This window comes from Berghia stephanieae, chromosome 2 (assembly GCF_034508935.2).
Source record: "Berghia stephanieae isolate SIO BIC M18660-M18661 chromosome 2, UCSD_Bste_1.3, whole genome shotgun sequence".
Taxonomy (NCBI): domain Eukaryota; kingdom Metazoa; phylum Mollusca; class Gastropoda; order Nudibranchia; family Aeolidiidae; genus Berghia; species Berghia stephanieae.
Genome location: NC_088361.1, coordinates 48,024,670 through 48,045,272, shown reverse-complemented (window position 1 = coordinate 48,045,272; position 20,603 = coordinate 48,024,670). Strand labels below are relative to the sequence as shown.

General features: G+C 36.0%; 1 protein-coding gene across 1 annotated transcript in view; it reads right to left on the bottom strand.

The window, feature by feature from the left end:
• LOC144965053 (mitogen-activated protein kinase kinase kinase 20-like) overlaps positions 1-20,603 on the bottom strand; it is a 45,903-nt gene that overhangs the window by 11,927 nt on the left and 13,373 nt on the right. The window contains exons 10-17 of the mRNA XM_078899936.1: positions 20,430-20,559; positions 16,157-16,208; positions 15,264-15,399; positions 14,032-14,076; positions 6,249-6,279; positions 5,620-5,756; positions 3,185-3,250; positions 304-402 (exon numbers count right to left, since the gene is read on the bottom strand). Coding sequence (XP_078756062.1) covers positions 304-402; positions 3,185-3,250; positions 5,620-5,756; positions 6,249-6,279; positions 14,032-14,076; positions 15,264-15,399; positions 16,157-16,208; positions 20,430-20,559 — 696 coding nt within the window. The remainder of the gene's footprint in view (positions 1-303; positions 403-3,184; positions 3,251-5,619; positions 5,757-6,248; positions 6,280-14,031; positions 14,077-15,263; positions 15,400-16,156; positions 16,209-20,429; positions 20,560-20,603) is intronic.

The window sequence follows — 20,603 nt, the reverse complement described above, 5'->3', positions numbered from 1 at the left end:
AGTCCGAATGACGCTTGCTGAGCATGATTCAGTCAGAGTCAAAGAGTAGAGATGCTCAATCCATCCATTCCATGTTGTTAGTTTTTTCCACTGGTCACAGTCCTGGCCCACATAGTTCTCACAGAAAAGGTTGAGATTTGGTGCAATTATTGTAAAAATTGGGTAGTTAAGCTCCAATCCATTAAAAGATCCCAAGGTGGAAATTATTAAAGCGCTTTGAGCACCTTTAGTGGATATTGCGCTATATAAAAGTTCAATTTTTAATTCATAGAAAATGAAGAGAATAGAGTATACCCAATTTACCTCATCAGTGGGACCCTTTCTGAGGTGATGTCCAAAAACCAACACCAAAGGTACAGTTTCCTTGGTCATTGGATTGGGGGCAGTGATTGTTTCTGTGTTCTGAAAGAAAAGTCGGATAAATTAATTAATATAGGGATAAAAAGACTTGTTAACTTTAAGATATATGTGCGGCTATGTGGTCTAGTGGTATGACACTCGCTTTTCGGATCAGAAGGTCCTGAGTTCAAGCCCCGCTCAGCGCATAGTTTGGGTCTATGTCTGAAAAAATTGTAATATGTGACCCATCGTCTCAAAACGGTATTATGTCGGAATGAACCATATGCTTAAAAGCCGAATTAAATGTTAAACTGGTAAAAAATATAAATTATTGGTATCCTTTCTCCTTAATAAAACATACAAACTCAACACAAGTCTGTTATTTCTGGCTATAAATTCAATTTTCAGCATCTTAACCAGCCCGACTTTATACCGTTTTGAGGCAAAGGGTCACATATTGCCTAACAGGTGTCATGTCTTGTTCTACATGTTACGTGTTGCAAGGGACCCCTTGTAAAGTGCTTTGAGCAATTTCAGTGTATATTGCGCTATATAAAACCTCAATAGTTTTTATATTATTGTTTCAAAAAGATATATCCTTTTCCTGAGCTTTTATATAGTGCAATGTCCACTAAATGTGCTCAAAGTGCTTTACAAGTGGTCCCTAGTCTGATGAAGGATCCAAACTTGATTTTATGTGTATTTAATGAAGAAACATTTTATTGTTTTGGTTAGAGTGCAGCTATGTGATTTTATGGTATACACTCGCCTTCTGATCGAAAGGTCCTGGGTTTGAGTCCTGCTCTGAGCAGCACATAGCTGAGTCCTTGGAAAAGGCTCTTTAATCACATATTCTCACTGAACTCAGGTGAAAAATGAGTACCTGGTCGTTTACAACCTTGTCTCTGTGAAAAAGAATTGTAATTTCGCACAACAAGCATCACATCTCAGCCTTTAAAAAATAAATTGAGCTTTTATATAGTGCAATATCCACAAAACATGCTCAAACTCAAAGCGCTTTACAAAGGGGTCTCTGGCCAAAAGCAACACATTGCATGTAGGCCGGGACATGATACCCGTTCGGCGATATTACAATCTTTTTCGGACAGAGATAATGCTGTTAACAGCCAGGAACTCATTTTACACCTGAGTACGATGAGAGAATGTGAGTAAAGAGCCTTTTCTAAGGACTCAACTATGCGCCAAGCGAGGCTCAAACCCAGGACCTTACAATCTGAAAGCGAGTGTCATACCACTAGACCACATAGCCGCATGTCTCAGCCTACATGTTTAATGTTCATCATCATCATCATTGCCTTTTTCACCCTGGATCAGGGTAAAGGTCACAGACAAACAGTTTCCATACTTCTCTATCCTAAGCTAACTTTTTTTATCTCATTCCATGTCTTATCACTTCTTTGCATATCAGCTTGTTTAATTCTTCTCCATGTTCCCCGTGGCCTTCCCCTTGATCTTCTGCCTTGAGGGTTCCAGTCCAATATTTTCTTTGTTATAGAGGAGTCATTCTTCCTAAGGTTGTGTCCAATCCACCTCTCTTGTCTTCTTCCTATTTCCTCTCCCACTGGTTTCAGCTGTTCTTTTCCATACTTCTTCGTTCTTAATTCTATCCATCCATTTGATTCTGAGTAGCTTACGCATGCATAATAACAAGAAATGAAGTGAGTAGGAAAGTGCCAGAAGACAACAAAGAATAAAAACTTTACGACCCCAATGGGGGTTCGAACCTGCGACCTGACTGGTACGACAACTCCACCTGGCCAGGGAGATTATGACTCTACCGTATGAGCTATCCACGACTCCAAAAAGGGTTGCTTCAAATTCTAGTCTATCGAGAGCCGCTTCTCCCCGACTTCTTGAGGTCACGGGTTCAACACACACAAATGCCATGAAAGAAGTTGGCCAGCATTTAACCTAAATAGCCAATCTTCTCAACACAAACATGAAACATAGAAACACTTGAGACATTGAGTATGCTCCGGTACTTGGGGTGAATTTTTAAATCAGAAAAGTGAGTGGAGCAGGCACTTATGTTGATAATAACAAGAAATATAGTGAGTAGGAAAGTGTCAGAAGACAACAGAGAATAAAAACAAACGGCGGTGATGGGGACTCGAACCCGCGGCCTTACTGGTACGCATCCACCTGTTTACGAAAATCTGTATCCTCCTTATACATGCCTGTGATGCATTCCAAGTTTCACATCCATACAGTAGGACAGACTTCACGTTTGAGTTGAATAGTCTTAGCTTTAGTATGTTAACGAGCGGTTAGGTCTTTTCTAAAAAAAATGTAATTATCTAGATTGGGCAGTTTTAATAATTCTGTTTGTCATTTTAGGTTAAAAAAAGAACATTTTTGGTGAAAAATATAAAGTATCTTTGTTGATACCCGTTTTGCGACCGAATTTGGGGGTCTGGCATAAAATTTAAAAAATAACAATCTTGTGGCAACCTTTCCACAAAAACTAATGAAGGAATGACATCCATATTTTTCCCTCTTATCAACATTGTGGCATAGTGTGTCACCATAAAGAGAATTTACAGCTTTAGCTTATGGAATTTTTATTAAAAGATTACAAAGTTGAGAATAAAAATGTTATGACAAAATTGATGTTAAAAATTTATAATTTGGATTATAATTCAAATTACCAAATCGCTCCTTAAGTGTAGCTTGATAAATTTCTTAGTTGAGTGTGTTATTGGGACTCCTCCCCACATTCAAACAAAATGTTTAAAATCTATGAATAATTTTTTTTTTTTTTAAAGTGAAAACAGAAATGTCAGAGTCAACCAATGCAAGATTGAACATAATGAAGATAATTTACCTTAGCTCCTAATGGTGGAAAGTTGAGCAGACGAAAGTTGTGTGTCTTGAGCACTTCAATCTCATGCTGAAAGTGAAAAGTAAGTTTTAAAAATAGGATAATTTCATATAAAACTGATTGATATCAACTATGAAAAGAAAATTTGAATCCTTTGAATGTAATGTGAGCTTTTATATAGCACAATATCCACTAAATCAGCTCAAAGCGCTTTACAAAGGGTCCCTGACCAACAGCAACACATAACATGAAGAACGAGACGTGATGCATGTTAGGCGATATTACAAATTTTTTTTTTGACAGAGACAACACTGTTAACAGTCAGGTACTCATTTTACACCTGAGTATGATGAGAGAATGTGAGTAAAGAGCGTTTTCCAAGGACTCAACAATGCGCAAAACCCAGGACCTTCCGATCCCAAAGCGAGGGCCATACCACAAGACCACATAGCCGCACCGTGTACTGTGGCTCTATATATACCAGATCGATGCGAGAGGTCACAACTAATCTACAGTTTTTTTAAATTGTGAAAATGTTCCTGCATAAGTTAGCCTTTATGCCTTTGGATTTCAACGTCCCTTTTTTTAGTTATAATCAAAGGAGAGAAAAAATTATGAACAACAATTGTTTCACGGCTTACAGTGAAAAAACCATCCAACACTTTCCTTGTTCGAATTGAGTCTGCCTACGGTTTGTTTGTTTTCTTTTCATTACGGTACGTTTTTCACAGTTTTGTCTACTCTTTCGGGAATGTAGTCGCAAGGCTGAAACTTAAAGGAATTGACGAAAGGGCACCACCAGGAGTGGAGCCTGCGGCTCAATTTGACTCAATATGGGGAAGCTTACCAGGTCTGGACACTGCGTGGATTGACAAACTTATGGTTCGGCAGGCGAGTTGTTAGCTAATGTGACATTCTATTGTCAATTTGGATCTTTTTTAAGTGGTCTAGAGAGATAGAGAGAGGGTAGAGAGAGAGAGAGCGGAGAGAGAGAGGAGAGAGAGTGGAGAAAGAGAGAGAATAGAGAGAGAGAGAGAGAGAGGAGAGAGAGAGAGGAGAAAGAGAGAGAGGAGAGACAGAGGAGAAAGAGAGAGAGGAGAGAGACAGAGAGGAGAGACAGACGAGAAAGAGAGAGAGGAGAGAGGAGAGAGAGGAGAGAGGAGAGAGAGAGGAGAGAGCAGAGAGAGAGAGGAGAAAGAGAGAGGAGAGAGATGTGTGTGAGAGAGAGAGAGGTATGTGTGCGTGTGTGTGAGAGAGAGAGAGAGAGAGGAGAGAGAGAAATGTGTGTGTGAGAGAGAGGTATGTGTGTGTGTGTGTGTGAGAGAGAGAGAGAGAGGAGAAAGAGAGGGAGAGGAGAGAGAGAGGAGAGAGAGAGGGAGGAGAGAGAGAGAGGAGAGAGAGATGTGTGTGAGAGAGAGATATGAGAGAGCGAGAGAGAGAAAGAGCGAGAGAGAGAGAGAGAGAGAGAGAGAGAGAGAGAGAGAGAGAGAGTATGAGAATGAAAAAGATTTAAAAATTTGCATCAGAGAGGGCATTTGAAAGGAAATGCATCTGTCGCTACTTGTGTAACTATAGAATTATTTACCAAGCAAATAATTCACAAAAGGGATAGGCATCATCATCATCCTCCTCCTCATCATTATCGTCATCATAATCATCATCATCCACAGTGTTAAGTAATATATTTGATTCTTCTTAACTACAGTAATATGATTTTATTGATTATGTTAATAGTTATAATGTATTTGATTTGTCTCCTGAATTGGCAAACTGCCTATAATAAATGCTCGATTGAATTATTTCATCATATTGCATCAGGTAATTCAGGGACAAATTATACATCTGTCATTATTTGTTCTGTTTTAAAATTGTTTACCAGCTAAATAATATGACTAGCATATCTCAACAACAAAAAATGTAATTGTGTTTTTTATTCATGCTATCATTTCCTTTATTTTGGTGTGTTTGTTGTAACTCCAAAAAGGATTTCATAAAGTTGTTTTGCTGTCTTTGAATATTTATTTGTATTGTAAGATTTACATAGAACAATTAAACTTCGGTTGGGTTAACAATCATTTTCCCCATGTTGTCTTCTACCTTTGGGTTTTCAGGTAGTCTTTGATTTGAATTGATTTTGAATATCTTATTGTTATATTGAACTCTCTAAAACCAACCTGTAACACACAACCACTATAAAAAAAAAATAAATAAATAAATTCGCTTTATTCATCCCATAGGGGAAATGTGTCTCTAGGGTCTATTCCAAGGGAAGACTGGAATAACCCAGGTGTCAGCCGCAGTGCAGCGCCGCAAATTGAGCTAAGGTGAGATGACTTGCTCAAGGCCACACAGGGTAGCGGCGGGTGATTGAACTCAGTACTTTTCGGGTACGAAGCAAAGACTGTATCGCTTAGCCACGCTGCCACTGTAATGCTCACCATTAGATCCATGCAATGGCCCACACTGGTGATCCCCATGTCCCTCAAGTGTTTGTCTGTGATATGCAACAGTCGTCCACCTGTGATGTGATGAGTCATAAACAGTTCTGCGTATTGGGCTAAATCCGATGTGTGACCTATTGAAAGCAACAAAAAAAAACAAAAAAACTTGAGCTTTTTTTTATATAGCGCAATATCCATTAAATGTGCTCAAAGCGCTTTATAAAGGGTCCCTGACTAACAGCAACATTTAACATGTAGAACGAGACATGACGCCTGTTAGGCAATATTACAATTTTTTTCCGACATAGACAACGCTGTTAACGGCCAGGTACTCATTTTACACTTGAGTATGTCGAAAGAATGTGAGTAAAGAGCCTTTTCCAAGGACTCAACTATGCGCCAAGCTAGGCTCGAGCCCAGGACTTGAAAATCCGAAAGCGAGTGTCGTACCACAAGACCACATAGGCGCACTTGGGTGATATGTTCTCAGTAAATCCTCTCTAACAATTTATGACTATTTAAAGTTATGCATAGTTTTGTGCGTTGGTACAATTTATCCGATTGGCAAAACTGGTGGGTATTTGACTTTAAATACATAGCATCAATAGGATTTTAACTTTAAATACCTGATTTTCGCAGTCGCATGATCCACTGGTACTGGAAAAAGAAGGGTAAAAGTAGTTACTTCATGAATTTAGGCAATCTAAAAGTAAATCTGAAAATGATAAAAATCCCATAATATTCTCTTTAACTCTTTCAGCACTATTGGCCGCACTGTGCGACCGGAGCAGAATCTGTTGTACTGGCCAATAGCCACACAATGCGGCCGGCCAGTCCTTAAAGGCGAAAACAATAATGTAATCCAATCCTATTTTCTACAAAAGTACTATAAATTGAACCAATGGTATCATTTCTTCCATCCGAACATTCAATTGACCCTAGGGGGGGGGGGTATTTTAATTGAGATTTTGCACCGAATTTAAAAGTCGCTTTGTCTTAGCTTGTCATTCTCATGCTGCCTCAATCAGGTGTCAGCCATTTTGTGACAGAAATGCGAATATAGCCTCAGCGCTGAAATAGAAAATAACTTAAAATAAAGAAGCAAATCACGTCAAATCAAACATTATGCATATGGGATTTCAAATTTGCATTATTTCTTAATAAAAGAACCAGAGATTTTCTTACTGTTGTCCCCTTATTGATATGGTCTATTTTTTTTTAAAAAATAAAAATGAGCTTTTATATAGCGCAATATCCACTAAACATGTTCAAAGCGCTTTACAAGGGGTCCCTGGCTAACAGCAACATTAAACATTTAGTACGGGACATGATGCCAGATAGGTGATATTACTTTTTTTTTCGGACAGAGCCAACGCTGTTAACGGCCAGGTACTCATTTGACAACTGTATGGTGAGAGAATGTGAATAAAGAGCCTTCTCCAAGGACTCAACTATGCGCTGAGTGAGGCTCGAACCCAGGACCTTCTGATCCAAAAGCGAGTGTCATACGACAAGACCACATGGAATGTTTTTTTCCCTATCCTTTTCTTTCAAAAGGGGACGAAGTGGCCCAGTGGTAAAGGCATTCCACTGTGATCCAGTAGGTCCTGGTTCGAGCCCCGCTTCAGGCATTTTTTTTTTCCTTGGGCAAGATCATTAACCCCCAATTTGCTCACTTGGACAACATGGGTGATTCCTGTTGACATCAGACATCTTGTTTGATGAATTATCTATATTCCTTTGTGGAAAGCCTTTTGTGGCGAAAGGGCATAATTTTTTAATTTTAACTATTTCGAAAACAAAACAAAAATTTCCTTTATTTTATTTCGTTTTTGTGTTTTTTGGTGGTATTTTTTTTTTTATGGTCTAAAGAATTTTTATAGGATTTCCAATATTTTAGGGCATGTCAGAGTAGGTACAGAAAACTGATTTTTCAAACCCAACAATGCTCAATTTAGTCACTTTTGCTTAAAAGAGTTTGCAATTCTGAGCATTTTGATACCAATATCATACCTGTATCTCAATTTTTAAGGAAGATATGGTCATTTGAAAATTTGACAATTTCGTCGTCGCGGCACCCTGCTTCAGCACCCAACTTCGGGGCTTCGTATAAAAAAAAGTATCGGGCTCACAATGACAAAATTTTATCTGCTTAGAGTCTCATAGAAATTAAACAACTCCAATTTTTTTCCAGAACTCTAGCTCTTTATTTAATTACATTTTAAACGCCACGAAAACGCAAAAAAAGCATAATTCCCATAAATCGTCAAGGGAGACAAAAAATGTGAAAAATTGTCAATTTCAAAATTTCGCATAAAATCAATGAATAAAGATACAAACATCCAAGTTTCATCAAATCAAAGTATAAATCAAGATCTATAAGGGCAATTCCAATACATATGAATGACAACTATATAAATTTCCCAAATATGTCACCAAAGTCACACTATTGAAAAATAATTCACCGTCTACGAATTTTCAAAAATTCATAAAAAACATAAGAATTATGGAAAGATCATTATATTGGACTAATGTTACAAAAATAGAAATAAATGAAGTGGAAATCAACAATTAACATAAGAAAATTAAAATATAATGAGTCTTCAAACATTCATAAAAATGGCGAAAACAGTTAAGAAAAAAACAGTCTTGACAGCAAGTTCTGTCGAGCTACAGTCAAAATATGAGTAAATCATTCCAAACTCCAGACAATGTTATATCAACAGTCGTTCCAATTCTTATCAGAAATCTAGCTCTTTATTTAATTACATTTTAAGCGCCACGAAAACGAAAAAAAAAAATGCATATTCCCCATAAATCGTCAAGGGAGACAAAATATGTGAAAAATTGTCAAATTTCAATATTTCGCATAAAATCAATGAATAAAGATACAAACATCCAAGTTTCATCAAATTAAAGTATAAATCAAGATCTATAAGGGCAATTCCAATACATATGAATGACAACTATATAAATTTTCTATAAATGACTCCAAAGTCACACTATTGATAAAAAATGCACTGTCTACGAATTTTAAAAATTCATAAAAAACATGAATTATGGAAAGATCATTATATTGGACTAATGTTACAAAAATAGAAATAAATGAAGTGGAAATAAATCAACAATTGACATAAGAAAATTAAAATATGATGGCTCTTCAAGCATTCATAAAAATGGCGAAAAACAGTTAAGAAAAAATAGTCTTGACAGCAAGTTCTGTCGAGCTACAGTTAAAATATGAGTAAATCATTCTAAACTCCAGACAATCAACAGACATTTGTACACAACAGACTTGAAATTTCAACACTATTGTCAATTGTAAAGTGAATAATACCTCAGAAGACAGAAATACAACATACAAATAAAACAAAGTCTACATTATCATTCTAAAGATTGTCAAAATGGAATTTCAAAAGAGAAACGAGATCTGGCAAATTGCCTTTCAAATTTAATTTTGTCTTTCTACAGACAATCTTTTGATACCTTATCTCATTTTTAACTGCCTCAACTAAATGACAGTGGGAGAACGAACCACCAACCCTAGATATAAGTACATCAACGTCATGAGAATTGGTACAGGGACCACCATGTCTCTTAATAATCGCCATTAAATTGGATTGAGTAGTTATTGCTTTCATTTCTTTTTGAATCTTTTTCTCTTGATTCTCAGCCATCTTCTCTTTTATTTTAATTTTCACATAATCTTCATCTTCTCTCTTCTTTTTCCTTAAGCCAGGAGCATGCTTTCGACCAAAAGCAAAAAGTTTTGATTTTTCATTAACAGATTTTGAATTTAAGTAGTCGACAGTTTTATTTCTTTTAACAGTGTGCATCCCTGAACGATTAAATAAAGAACAATACCTTCTCCTGTTAATATCGAAATCAAAATCTCCAAAGGCACTTTCGCCAATCAAGTTTGTCAAAGGACAATGAGCTAAAGTATCAATAACATCAGTTGATAAATTAGAAAAATCACCATCTTTCAAAAAGTCTGCCAACTGCCTCTCAACAACCACCACCACACCCTCTGAAATCTTTTTAATAGCATCATGCATAATGGACAATTGTTTGGGATTGGCTGAGGTAATATAAGCATTTATGGATTCAACTGAAGTTGAAGGCAAATTACAATTAAATTCAGAATCAAATACAGTAAGGCATCTGGAATCTAGCAAATGCATGGGGTCTGCAATACATTTGACAAAAAAAGCATGGAGCATTTGAACGTAAATGTGAAAATCAGAATACTTGACACGACTCTTTAGCAGTGCCCAATATGGATCAGTAACCTTCATATATAGCAAAGCAACGACACAAATCAAAGACATAATACAATCATCATCAATATCTAAACTTAGACTGACCATCTTCTGGTTAACATTGTCAGGTAATACACCAGATGAAAAAAAATGTTGTATCTCTTGTAAATGAAAAATCAAAGCAGCTGCAGCCGCAAAGAAACAGTTAAATCTATTGGATTTAAAAGACGGAATTTGAGAATGCTCACAATATGTCAGCCATTTTGTACGATAACCATTTTTTTGATCACCTCTGGGGCCTAATAAGTCGCAAGCATGCTTAATGGTGCGAGAAGTTGAAGACATCTCGTCTTTAAAATTAGAAAATATAGACTTTTTATCCCTGCCCAACTGTCCTAACCCACTTTCCACTACTACCAAAGCCTCCTCACATGCCTTACTTAACCCTAAAAGAAAATGCGCAATGCAATGTAAAAATGAAATCTGCACATCTCTCCCAAGTTCCTGACTAAGAAAATTAGCTAATTTTGAATCATAAAGTTTCATGCAAGAGGCTCTATCAGTCATCGTACTAGTAATCTTCTCCCACAATTGCTTTAATATTACATCATTTGAAACATTTGAATATTCCCCATAAACATCAGACAAAGTTTTAAAAAGATTTATGGTAATGTCAAGTAATGTGTTTGCATCTTCACATGCAACTGGGCTATACCCTAAATACAAAACTCTTCCATCATCAAGAGAAACTTGATGACCGACTATTTTCTCCTGGTCACGGGACGTCCCATCTGAATGAAGGGTTACATTTGATGAAGAAATAATAGCCTCTGTACTTTGTACATGACAAATAACATTTGCTTCATCACATATATTCAAACAAGTTTTACCACATGGCAAATGCAAAAATGTAAAAGAAAATAAATTTTTAGAAACAATATCAATACATTTAGAGACATTGCCTGCTGCAACACCTGCAACACACATTAAACCAACAACAGCAGGTCTCATTGCAATAGAATACGCATTTTTCACAGGCTCTCTAATTTCACTCACACTCACTCCATTATCATCACATGCACATCTTACATTCTCACTCTCACGATCTTTTCTGCTCACCAACTCTTCTTTCAACATTTTAACTTCACCTTTCAATTTTGCATATTTTGTTGCATCATTCTTCATACAATTCAACTCTCTCTCAAATGTATTTCGTTCACTTTCAACAGACTTAATCTTACTCCTCAGCTGGCGCATACATTTTGCATTATTCTTCTCTATCTTTGAAATTTTGTCAATCATTTTATTTTCGCTAACTTCCTTAACTATTAATTTCTCCTCTAAAACATTAATTTGAGAATTTAAATCCTTTATTAGAGTCTTTAAATTAACACTTTCATTTACACTTTCTTGAAACTTACTGCGCAGATTAGAACAATCACAATTTTTAAGGTTTATGCTGAAGTCAATAGTATTTGGTTTATTTACAGTATCACTATCACCACTAACAACAGAATCAAGTTTTTGTAGAAAAGGTTTCGAAAGAAATTCATAATATGGATCAGAGTTTCTATGCTTATTCTTCAACAGTCTTATGTAATTTTTGTGACAAAATGAAAGCTGTCTTTCAATTCCAATGGAACTTGTCTCTGGATAAAAATAAGAAATCCATTTCTTCACATATATGGTGGAATATTTTTTTTGTTTGGAATAAGCAATAAGGTCCATTAGACACTGATTTGTCAGAATTAATCCTGGTGGTGCAGACGTCTCAGGTGATTTCAAAACCACATCCGATGTTATCCCAACATTTGTGAGAGCTAGGCTTATAAAGTCTGGATTAAACACCTTGGACAAAAAAAGTCTCTCTTCCTCCTTCTTCCACTTCCAATGACTGAAATGCTGTGACTGTTTTTTCTGTCAACTTGCGGATACTGCTCCTGTCAATGGAGGGACACAGCTCAACAAACCACGAGCACAGCTGAAAAATAAAACAAAATCAAAAGTCTGATTTGGTAATCAATAATTTACCTGATATATTTATATATATAAAAATATTATATTTCCTCGCAACACTTACCATTAACATATATATGCTAAGGTATATCAAACTATCTAAACAAATAATCAACTCAAGGGAACTACCAGATTTAGTACTGACCTAAAATTTAAAAAGTGAATTGTCAAAGTTGATATCTCTACCATCTAATTGTCGTTGCGATTCTACTAAGGTTCATCCAGCAGCAGGTCAACTTAGCAGCAGGAGCTCAATGCCACAAATGAAGAATAATTCACCTTCATCAGCAGCAAAATCTGCAACTTTATTACCACCACAATTCTCTATTTTGATTGCCATTTCAGCAACATATGGATCTCTTGTCACAAACGAGAAGCTCACAAATATTAATAATATAATATGTGCACAGCATCCATTAGGCAACCCCCCCCCCCCCCCCCCCCCCCCCCCCCAATTCTCTCTCATCAAACCAAAATAAATATTCAAGAAATCATATAAAAAAAGAAAGGTTTCCAAGGATTTCTTGAGCACAGACAATAATTTGGACCCCCGAAAACAAAAACAAATTACCTTGTCCCAAGAGCATCCAGCTTCTTCCTTTAGATGGTACAGCTGAAGAATCAACTTGTTGTCAACAGCACAAGGGGGCAAGTTAGGCCTCCTGACTTTTCCAGATGCAAGGAATCTGTTTCTAAGGGCCTGGCATTGCGCATCGTCTGGAAATTCATGATGATAAAGCAAATATATGAATTTTAAAAAAAACAAATAAAATAGGGTATAAGAAAAAAAAAAAATTTAAACTGATGAAAAAAAGAGCTAAATAATTGTGCAGACAAAATTTTAAGGGGTATTAGTAATATTAAAACTTCAGCAAAACGCTTTAAATAATTACTAAAATGGGCAGTCTCAAAATGGTAGGGGTGAGAAGGTTGAAAAATCCGTAGTAAACTATTATGTTACAATAAGTATAGTTAAAATAGTCATATATAACGGCATCAAAATATCAATACGGGGATGTAATAAACCAAAATCAATTTTAAAAGTTTATAGGCCACTGATCTCTTGATTAATAAATTATAATAAACTGCATTCATCAATATGTTGGTAAACATGGAATAGTCCAAACTGGAATCCGCCAGATAGCAATCCCAAATGTTATAAAATCATTTTTACAATACCTGCAGTTTATATAAATCATACTGTCAATACCCAAACTTTCTAAATAAAAAATACATCTCACCGCAAAGTTCACGAGTCAGTTGTCAACAAGCCATTGACTTAACCGGTCAACATCGATCTAATTGCTATTACAATTACAAGTACAAAATTGATTAAAAAGTGGTTTGAAACTTATGAGCTACAAATTATATTAAATAAATCACCTGTTAAAAACATTTCAACTCACCTATTATGACAGTCTGATCAATTGCGTCTGTATTTTCGACCTGGTCCGTCGAGGCAGCCTCTGGTCGGCACGCCATTTTGCTCTCACTGACTGGGCTGTGCAACTCGTGTTTATTTACCAAAGTTAAATGCTGGGAGAATGTGGGCGATACTTATAATCGATACGGCATCTCCATATTTTAAGAGAAAAATGGATGAGCTTTCCAGTGATGTAAAAATAGTCCGCTGAAATTTTGTGGAAATGAGTTTAATCTTCCTTTTTTCGAGGAATTTTAAAAATAAAATCGCTTCCCCTAAATAAACCAACAGTCATTTGGTATCGATCGAAACGTCAAGATCTTGTGCACATTTTAAACCAATTACTGATCCGATACCACCCATGGCCCGAATTCTCCAAGCTCTTCAAGATGACAGATCGCGAAAAGTTCGTTTTTTCCATCAGCGGGCGAGCCCATTAGTGACTTGTTTCTAAACTCACTTAAATTATCTTTAAAACATTGCAGATAAATCATTTAGACACCATTTTAAAGGGATTTGAATAAGCTTTCGATTGATATAAGTTTTATCCTTGTCATTTTGATATTTAATGGAATACAACGAAGTAAAATTGATGTAAAACACATCGAAAATTGTCCGCCAGAGCGCATTAGCGGCAGTTTGCCGTACCTAGTCAGAGCCAGTATTGTTTTCCATAAATTAAGGTGAAGGTCAAAGCAATTCACTCACCACATCCACATCCCGCCATGTGGCAACATCATAGTCCTCAAGTTTCTGGAATTTAAAAAAGGTAAAGAACAATAATCCATGGTCACAATAATTCGACCATTATCAAATGAAATGATCTGACACATCAGCCATGTTAAATTTCCTGAACTTTTTCATAACCAGTAAATTGGGAGAGAAAAAAAAGTGAACACATGTTACTGAAAAGTAGTGAAAACAATTGAGATTTCAATTCCCCTCAACAGAAAAGAATAATGGCAAACTGGAGAGTTGACTTAGAAATGTTTTGTATATTATATGATTCTTATACTCTTGCTTTCTGGATTCCGGATGTGTTTCCAACCACTGCACGAGCTTGCGAGTACGCGTTGGGAACAAAGTTCGAATTCCAAAACACAAGAGTGTAAGAAATCATTTATTCTCCCCCCTCAACCGATTCCCATTTAGTCATCTTTGAATAAAAGACATCTTCAAAAACATTCAAATGATACTTCATAAAACATTCTTATTCAGAAAATACTTTTACTCATAGGTCTTCTTTTATAATCATGTAATCAATGTCATGGTAATTATCCTGTGTTTTATAATTTTATTATGATTCAATGACTTGTACTTTTACTGTAAAGTGCTTTGAGATGCAATTGCAATTGCTATATTAAATCTACATCATCATTATTATTATTATTATTATTATGACAATAATTTTTTCTTTTTCTATAGGTACTAATTTTGACTGTTACACCAGAGTTTGGTGAGGGTCAGATGTTTCATTGTTATGCCACTAAACCACGGAGCCTCATAAACAGTAAAATTTTAAACTCCAAATATTAAGGTATTTGATATAAACATGATGACATACATATGACAATTACACATCATCATCATCATCATAGTCCTTGTCATCATCATCGTCATCATCATCATCATCCTCAACACCACCACCACCATCACCACTCATCATCATAATCATCATCATTACAACCACCACCACCACCACCACAATCATAATCATCATCCTTACCACCATCACAACCACCACCATCATCATCATCATCATCATCATCACTGTCACCGTCATCATCATCATAATCATCACCATCATCATCATCTTTATCACTATCAATATTATCCCCCTAATCGCTGTGTCAATATCATAATAATAATAATAATAATAATAATAATAATAATAATAATAATAATAATAATAATAATAATAATAATAATAAAAGATGTACCACAATGTTTAGCTGCTGGACCAAAGATTTTTCCATATGCTTCAACTTCTTCTCCTTCTCCATCAACTCTTGTTCCTTGTTACTGATGGCTCGTTCAGCTTTATTCAGTTGGTCCAGAGTTGCTTGGATTTCTTTCCTGGTTGAAAAATTGGAAAGTGAACAGTTTTAAATTCTGACCTTAACCCTATCCTTACCAGCCATTCTCAGAATTTTCCCCAAAACTTCACACCCACCCAACACAAAAGTCAAGTTTTTATAGCTATAGCAAAATGAAATGAAATCTGGATGAGACAAGTGACGGTTGCATCGTAACAAATGTGACGATTTTCCAATAGGTGGTAAGGAGAGGGTTTATTCAAACTCTTTCGATTTTTACTCATAAGAGAGAAACTCTCCCCACCCCCATCTAAAAAAAAACAAAAAAACAGACTAGGTGCATAAATACTACAACTACAACTACTACTACAACTACTACTACTACCATTACTACTACTACTACTACTACAGCTACCACTACTTCTACTATAGCTACCACTACTTCTACTACTACTACTACTACTACTACTACTACTACTACTACTACTACTACTACTACTACTACTACTACTACTACTACTACTAATAATAATAATAATAATAATAATAATAATAATAATAATAATAATAATAATAATAATAATAACAATAATAAAAATGAGAAGAAGAAGAAGAAGAAGAAGAAGAAGAAGAAGAAGAAGAAGAAGAAGAAGAAGAAGAAGAAGAAGAAGAAGAAGAAGAAGAAGAAGAAGAAGAAGAAGAAGAAGAAGAAGAAGGAGAAGAAGAATTATAAAATTAATAATACTCGTCATCATCATCATAATCAAAATAATAATAGTTTTTTGAGAACAACTTACTTCCAAATCATTTTATGGTCCAAGAAAGAATTGGTTAATTCTGGTAAAGATTCTGAAAAATAATAATAAATAAATAAATAAAATCAAGTTAAATTTTCTAATGTTTTGAAATCTAAAACCACACGCTAAACCTAATTAATAAAAACAGTTCGAGGAAGTCAGTTTCATCCAAAAATAAAAGAAATTCAATTTAGATTTAAACTTTAGTGCGGCTATGTGGTCTATTGGTATGACATTCGCCTTCGGATCTAACAGTCCTGGCTTCGAGTCCCGCTCTGAGCGTTGCATAGTTGTCCTTAGAAAAGGCTCTTTACTCACATTCTCTTACCTTATTCAGGTGTAAAATGAGTACCTGGCTGTTAACAGCTTTGTTCTGTCGAAAAAATTATAATATCACCAAACAGGCATCATCAGGGTTCCTATAGCAATTCCATTGTGAAATTCAAGGAGTTTTCAAGGAGTGTCCAAGGTGAATTATTTTTAATTCTAGGATTAAAACAAATATTAAATTCCTTTGACGAATGATGATGATGACGATGATGATGAAGATGATGATGGTGATGATGATATGATCTACTTCATTGATTTATGTTTGTCTGAGAGAGGTCAAGTGTTTTTGATGACATAATGTTGGTAAGTACAGGAAGATGAACATGAAAAATAATCGGGGTAACAAAAAAAATGAGTGCACTTTATTGATTAGTGTGTGGGTATATGTATGTTTGTGTGATAGGTACAGAAGGTTGAAAGTGAAAAACTAACTTAGGCTAAAGTACGGAGTGAACTCTATTGTTTGTATGTGTGTGTGCGCGTATGTGACATTTATTTGTTAATTGGAAATATTACGTTAACGCATCTTTCACATTGGTTATTGCCTAGAAATAAACATTTTAATTGAATTGAATTGTGTGGGTGGGTGTGCGCGCGCACATACCAGGGATGCCACCAGGCAAATTTAAAAAAGCCTGAAAACTTGCGCGGACGAGATACAAATCAACGTCAAGGGCTTTGTAGGGATTTGAAAAATATCAAATTTGGAATATTGTTTCAGTACTTATTATTGCAATTGAGAGCAAATAACACACAAAAGAAAGGAGAGTTAACAGTTTTCAAATTGATAAAATAAGGTGCTGAAAACAAAATATAGACGAATTATATAGCTATCAGGGGTGAGAATGACTGGTCACATAAAAGGAGAAACTTTTTAATTGTGAAGATCATGCCCCACCCATGCAACCATAACCTATAAATTTGAACTTCACTCAAATTCACTGAGATGCGATCCAAAATTTGTCTCGCAGCAATTCCTGACACGACTAGGAGAATTTCAAAAGTTGAAAGTGTAATTACATTTGGTGGTTGTAGTAGGGATGATGATGTGGTGGTGGTTGTAGTAGTACTGGTCGTATGGATGATTGTGTGGTGGTGGTTGTAGTAGCTGTGGTAGGAATGCTGATGTAGTGGTAGTTGTAGTAGTAGTAGTGGTGGTAGGGATGATGTGGTAGTGGTGGTAGGGATGATGATGTGGTGGTGATTGTAGTAGTAGTAGTAGTAGTAGTAGTAGTAGTAGTAGTAGTAGTAGTAGTAGTAGTAGTAGTAGTAGTAGTAGTAGTAGTAGTAGTAGTAGTAGTAGTAGTAGTAGTGGTCTTAGAGATGATGATGTGATGGTGGTTGTAGTAGTAGTGGTGGTAGGGATGATGATGTGGTGGTGGTTGTAGTAGTGGTGGTCTTTTAGAGATAATTGTGTGGTGGTGGTTGTAATAGTTGTGGTAGGAATGATGATGTGGTGGTAGTTGTAGTAGTACTGGTGGTAGGGATGATGTGGTGTTATTTGCAGTAGTAGTGTTGGTAGGGATGATGATGTGGTGGTGGTTGTAATAGTAGTGGTGGTAGAGATGATGTAGTGGTTTTGGTGAGTGTTTTTCATTCAGTGATAATAATAGCAATTTGTCAAAAAGGAGGAAATGTCTCCGTCTATCAGTCAAACGCAAGCAAAGTGTAAAAAAAACAGGAACATAGTTTTGTATTGGTATTATGTAATATATTACTATTACTAGTATAAATCCATTCTTATCATTAAACATAAATTTACTTTTGTAAACATTTAATGAATTGTCCTTTCCACATGTTAAAGGCCTACAATGTTATTCAAATAAAAGGCCAGAAAGTGTAGTTTTGTTTTGATTTTTACTTTATAAAGCAGGATACAATATCTTTTATTTTTTACCGAAACCTAGTGGTTATTCAGCTTATAAATACAACCCAGGAATCTCACAAAAGCCATGGTCAAAATGTAAAAAGACAGAAGAATAAACTAAGCCAACCACCATTGCTTTATTCTAGGCTAATGTATTATCTCTGTATAACCAGATGATTTAACGGATGGTTGCGAAAGAGAGAATAATTTATGAATTGATCTTAGGAATTCTATATCAAAAAAAAAAAGAAGAAAAGAGAAATGGAAAGAAAGGCAAAGGGAAAGAGATAGAGAGAGAGAGAGAGAGAGAGAGAGAGAGAGAGAGAGAGAGAGAGATAGAGAGAGAGATAGAGAGAGAGAGAGAGAGAGAGAGAGAGAGAGAGAGAGAGAGAGAGAGAGAGATTTGTCCCTCCCCTTCCCCTTCAACCAAACCATCAACTACTAGCTAATCAAAGAACACCACTGGTCGTCTGTGTCAATTGTGACATCTGGTGCCATTCAGTCTAGCCCGACGTCATATAAACGCGACAGTCACTAAATTTCACGAGACTATTGCACAGGTGTCAAAATATGACATAAGACATAATGGTGATTTTGTGGTTTTGAGGGAAATGTTTGACACGGCAAATTCAGTGATGGGGATGGGCGGAGATAAACTACCGCGATTTTTTTCTTCTTCTTTAAAAAAAAATTATTCTTTTTTTGAATAGTGACGATGGACAAAAACCAGAGGTTCTGGATTAAAACCGGCTGGTGGTAAAAAAACCGGATTTCCGGCTAAAACCGGAAAAGTGGCATCCCTGGCACATACCTGTGCGTTTGAAAGAAAAAAAGAGAGAGAGAGAGAGAGAGAGAGAGAGAGAGAGAGAGAGAGAGAGAGAGAGAGGGGGAGAGAGACAGAGAGAGAGAGAGAGACAAAGAGAGAGAGAGAGAGAGAGAGAGAGAGAGAGAGAGAGAGAGAGAGAGAGAGGAGAGAGAGAGAGAGAGAAAAGGAGAGAGTGGATATTGCGATATATAAATGTTCTAGTTTGTTTTTTTCTGACAGTTGCCAAAAAGTAAATTTAAAGTTAAATTCATCAAAAGTGGGACAATTTAATTTTTCTCACTTTAAGAATAAGCAATCTTTTTCTCCAATTAGTAGTAGCTTTTGACCAATCAAAATGTGGAATTTTTGACACCCTCTTGCCCGCTCCTGGACAAATATAAATAGCTGCTTGTTTAGAAACAATAGAATGAAGGAAGTGGACATCGCTCTGCTTTTTACTATTGTTTTAGACCACTGTTTGTGTGATTAGTTCTTATTTGATTCACCCAATCAGACTATAAACGTTAAAGGTTACACATAGTTTTCTCTGATGTTACGATTGATCGGGTATTTAGAACTATAGATAGAATGAAGTTGACGTCACTCTGGTCTTTGTTATTGCTTTTTGCCATCAGCGTTTATGAGTAATTCTCACTAAACTGTATTAACCAGACCATAAAAGTTCATGGTTACACATAGTTTTGTGTGTTGGTCCGTTATACTTCCGGATGGCAACGTTGTGAACTTCTTAGCCAAGCCCACACTATCTATAGTGAGTAATTTACTTTAACACATACTGTCAATGGTAATACTGTGTAGTTTGCTTAGTTTAGCAATAACTGGCTTTGTTTACAACTGTCTGAGGGGCATGATTATGTTAACCTCCACTAGGTGTCTATATAACACATTCACTTTAACTTATTTCCATAATTTTTGTCCATAAATTTTCAGCCTTTATATAGTGAAATTTCCACTAAACGCGCTCAAAGTGCTTTAAAAGAGGTCCCTAGACACCTACAACACTTAACATGTAGGACGAGACAGGATTCCTGTTAGGTAATGTTATAGTTTTTTCAGACAGAGACAACGCTGTCAACTGGCATACTCATTTTATACCGTTCCAAGGACTCACCTATGTGCTGCTTGGGACTTGAACCAAGGACCTTCCAATCCGAAGGTGAGTGTCATACCACGAGACTACATCGCCGCACATTTAATTTCAAGTATCTAAATCGTCCAAACCCTAACAATGTTTGCTTGGGATTACAAACCCTCTTGTAACATTGCCTGCAGACGTGAGAGAATCTCCTTCAAATTGGGTCGCATCTTTGGATTTGTCAACCAACATTTTTCTAGCAACTTCCTGAAACTCGGTGGGCATGTAGTGGGTATAGTTGGTCTCTGAAAAATTATAAAATATAACTATGGATTCGTTTCAGTTGTTT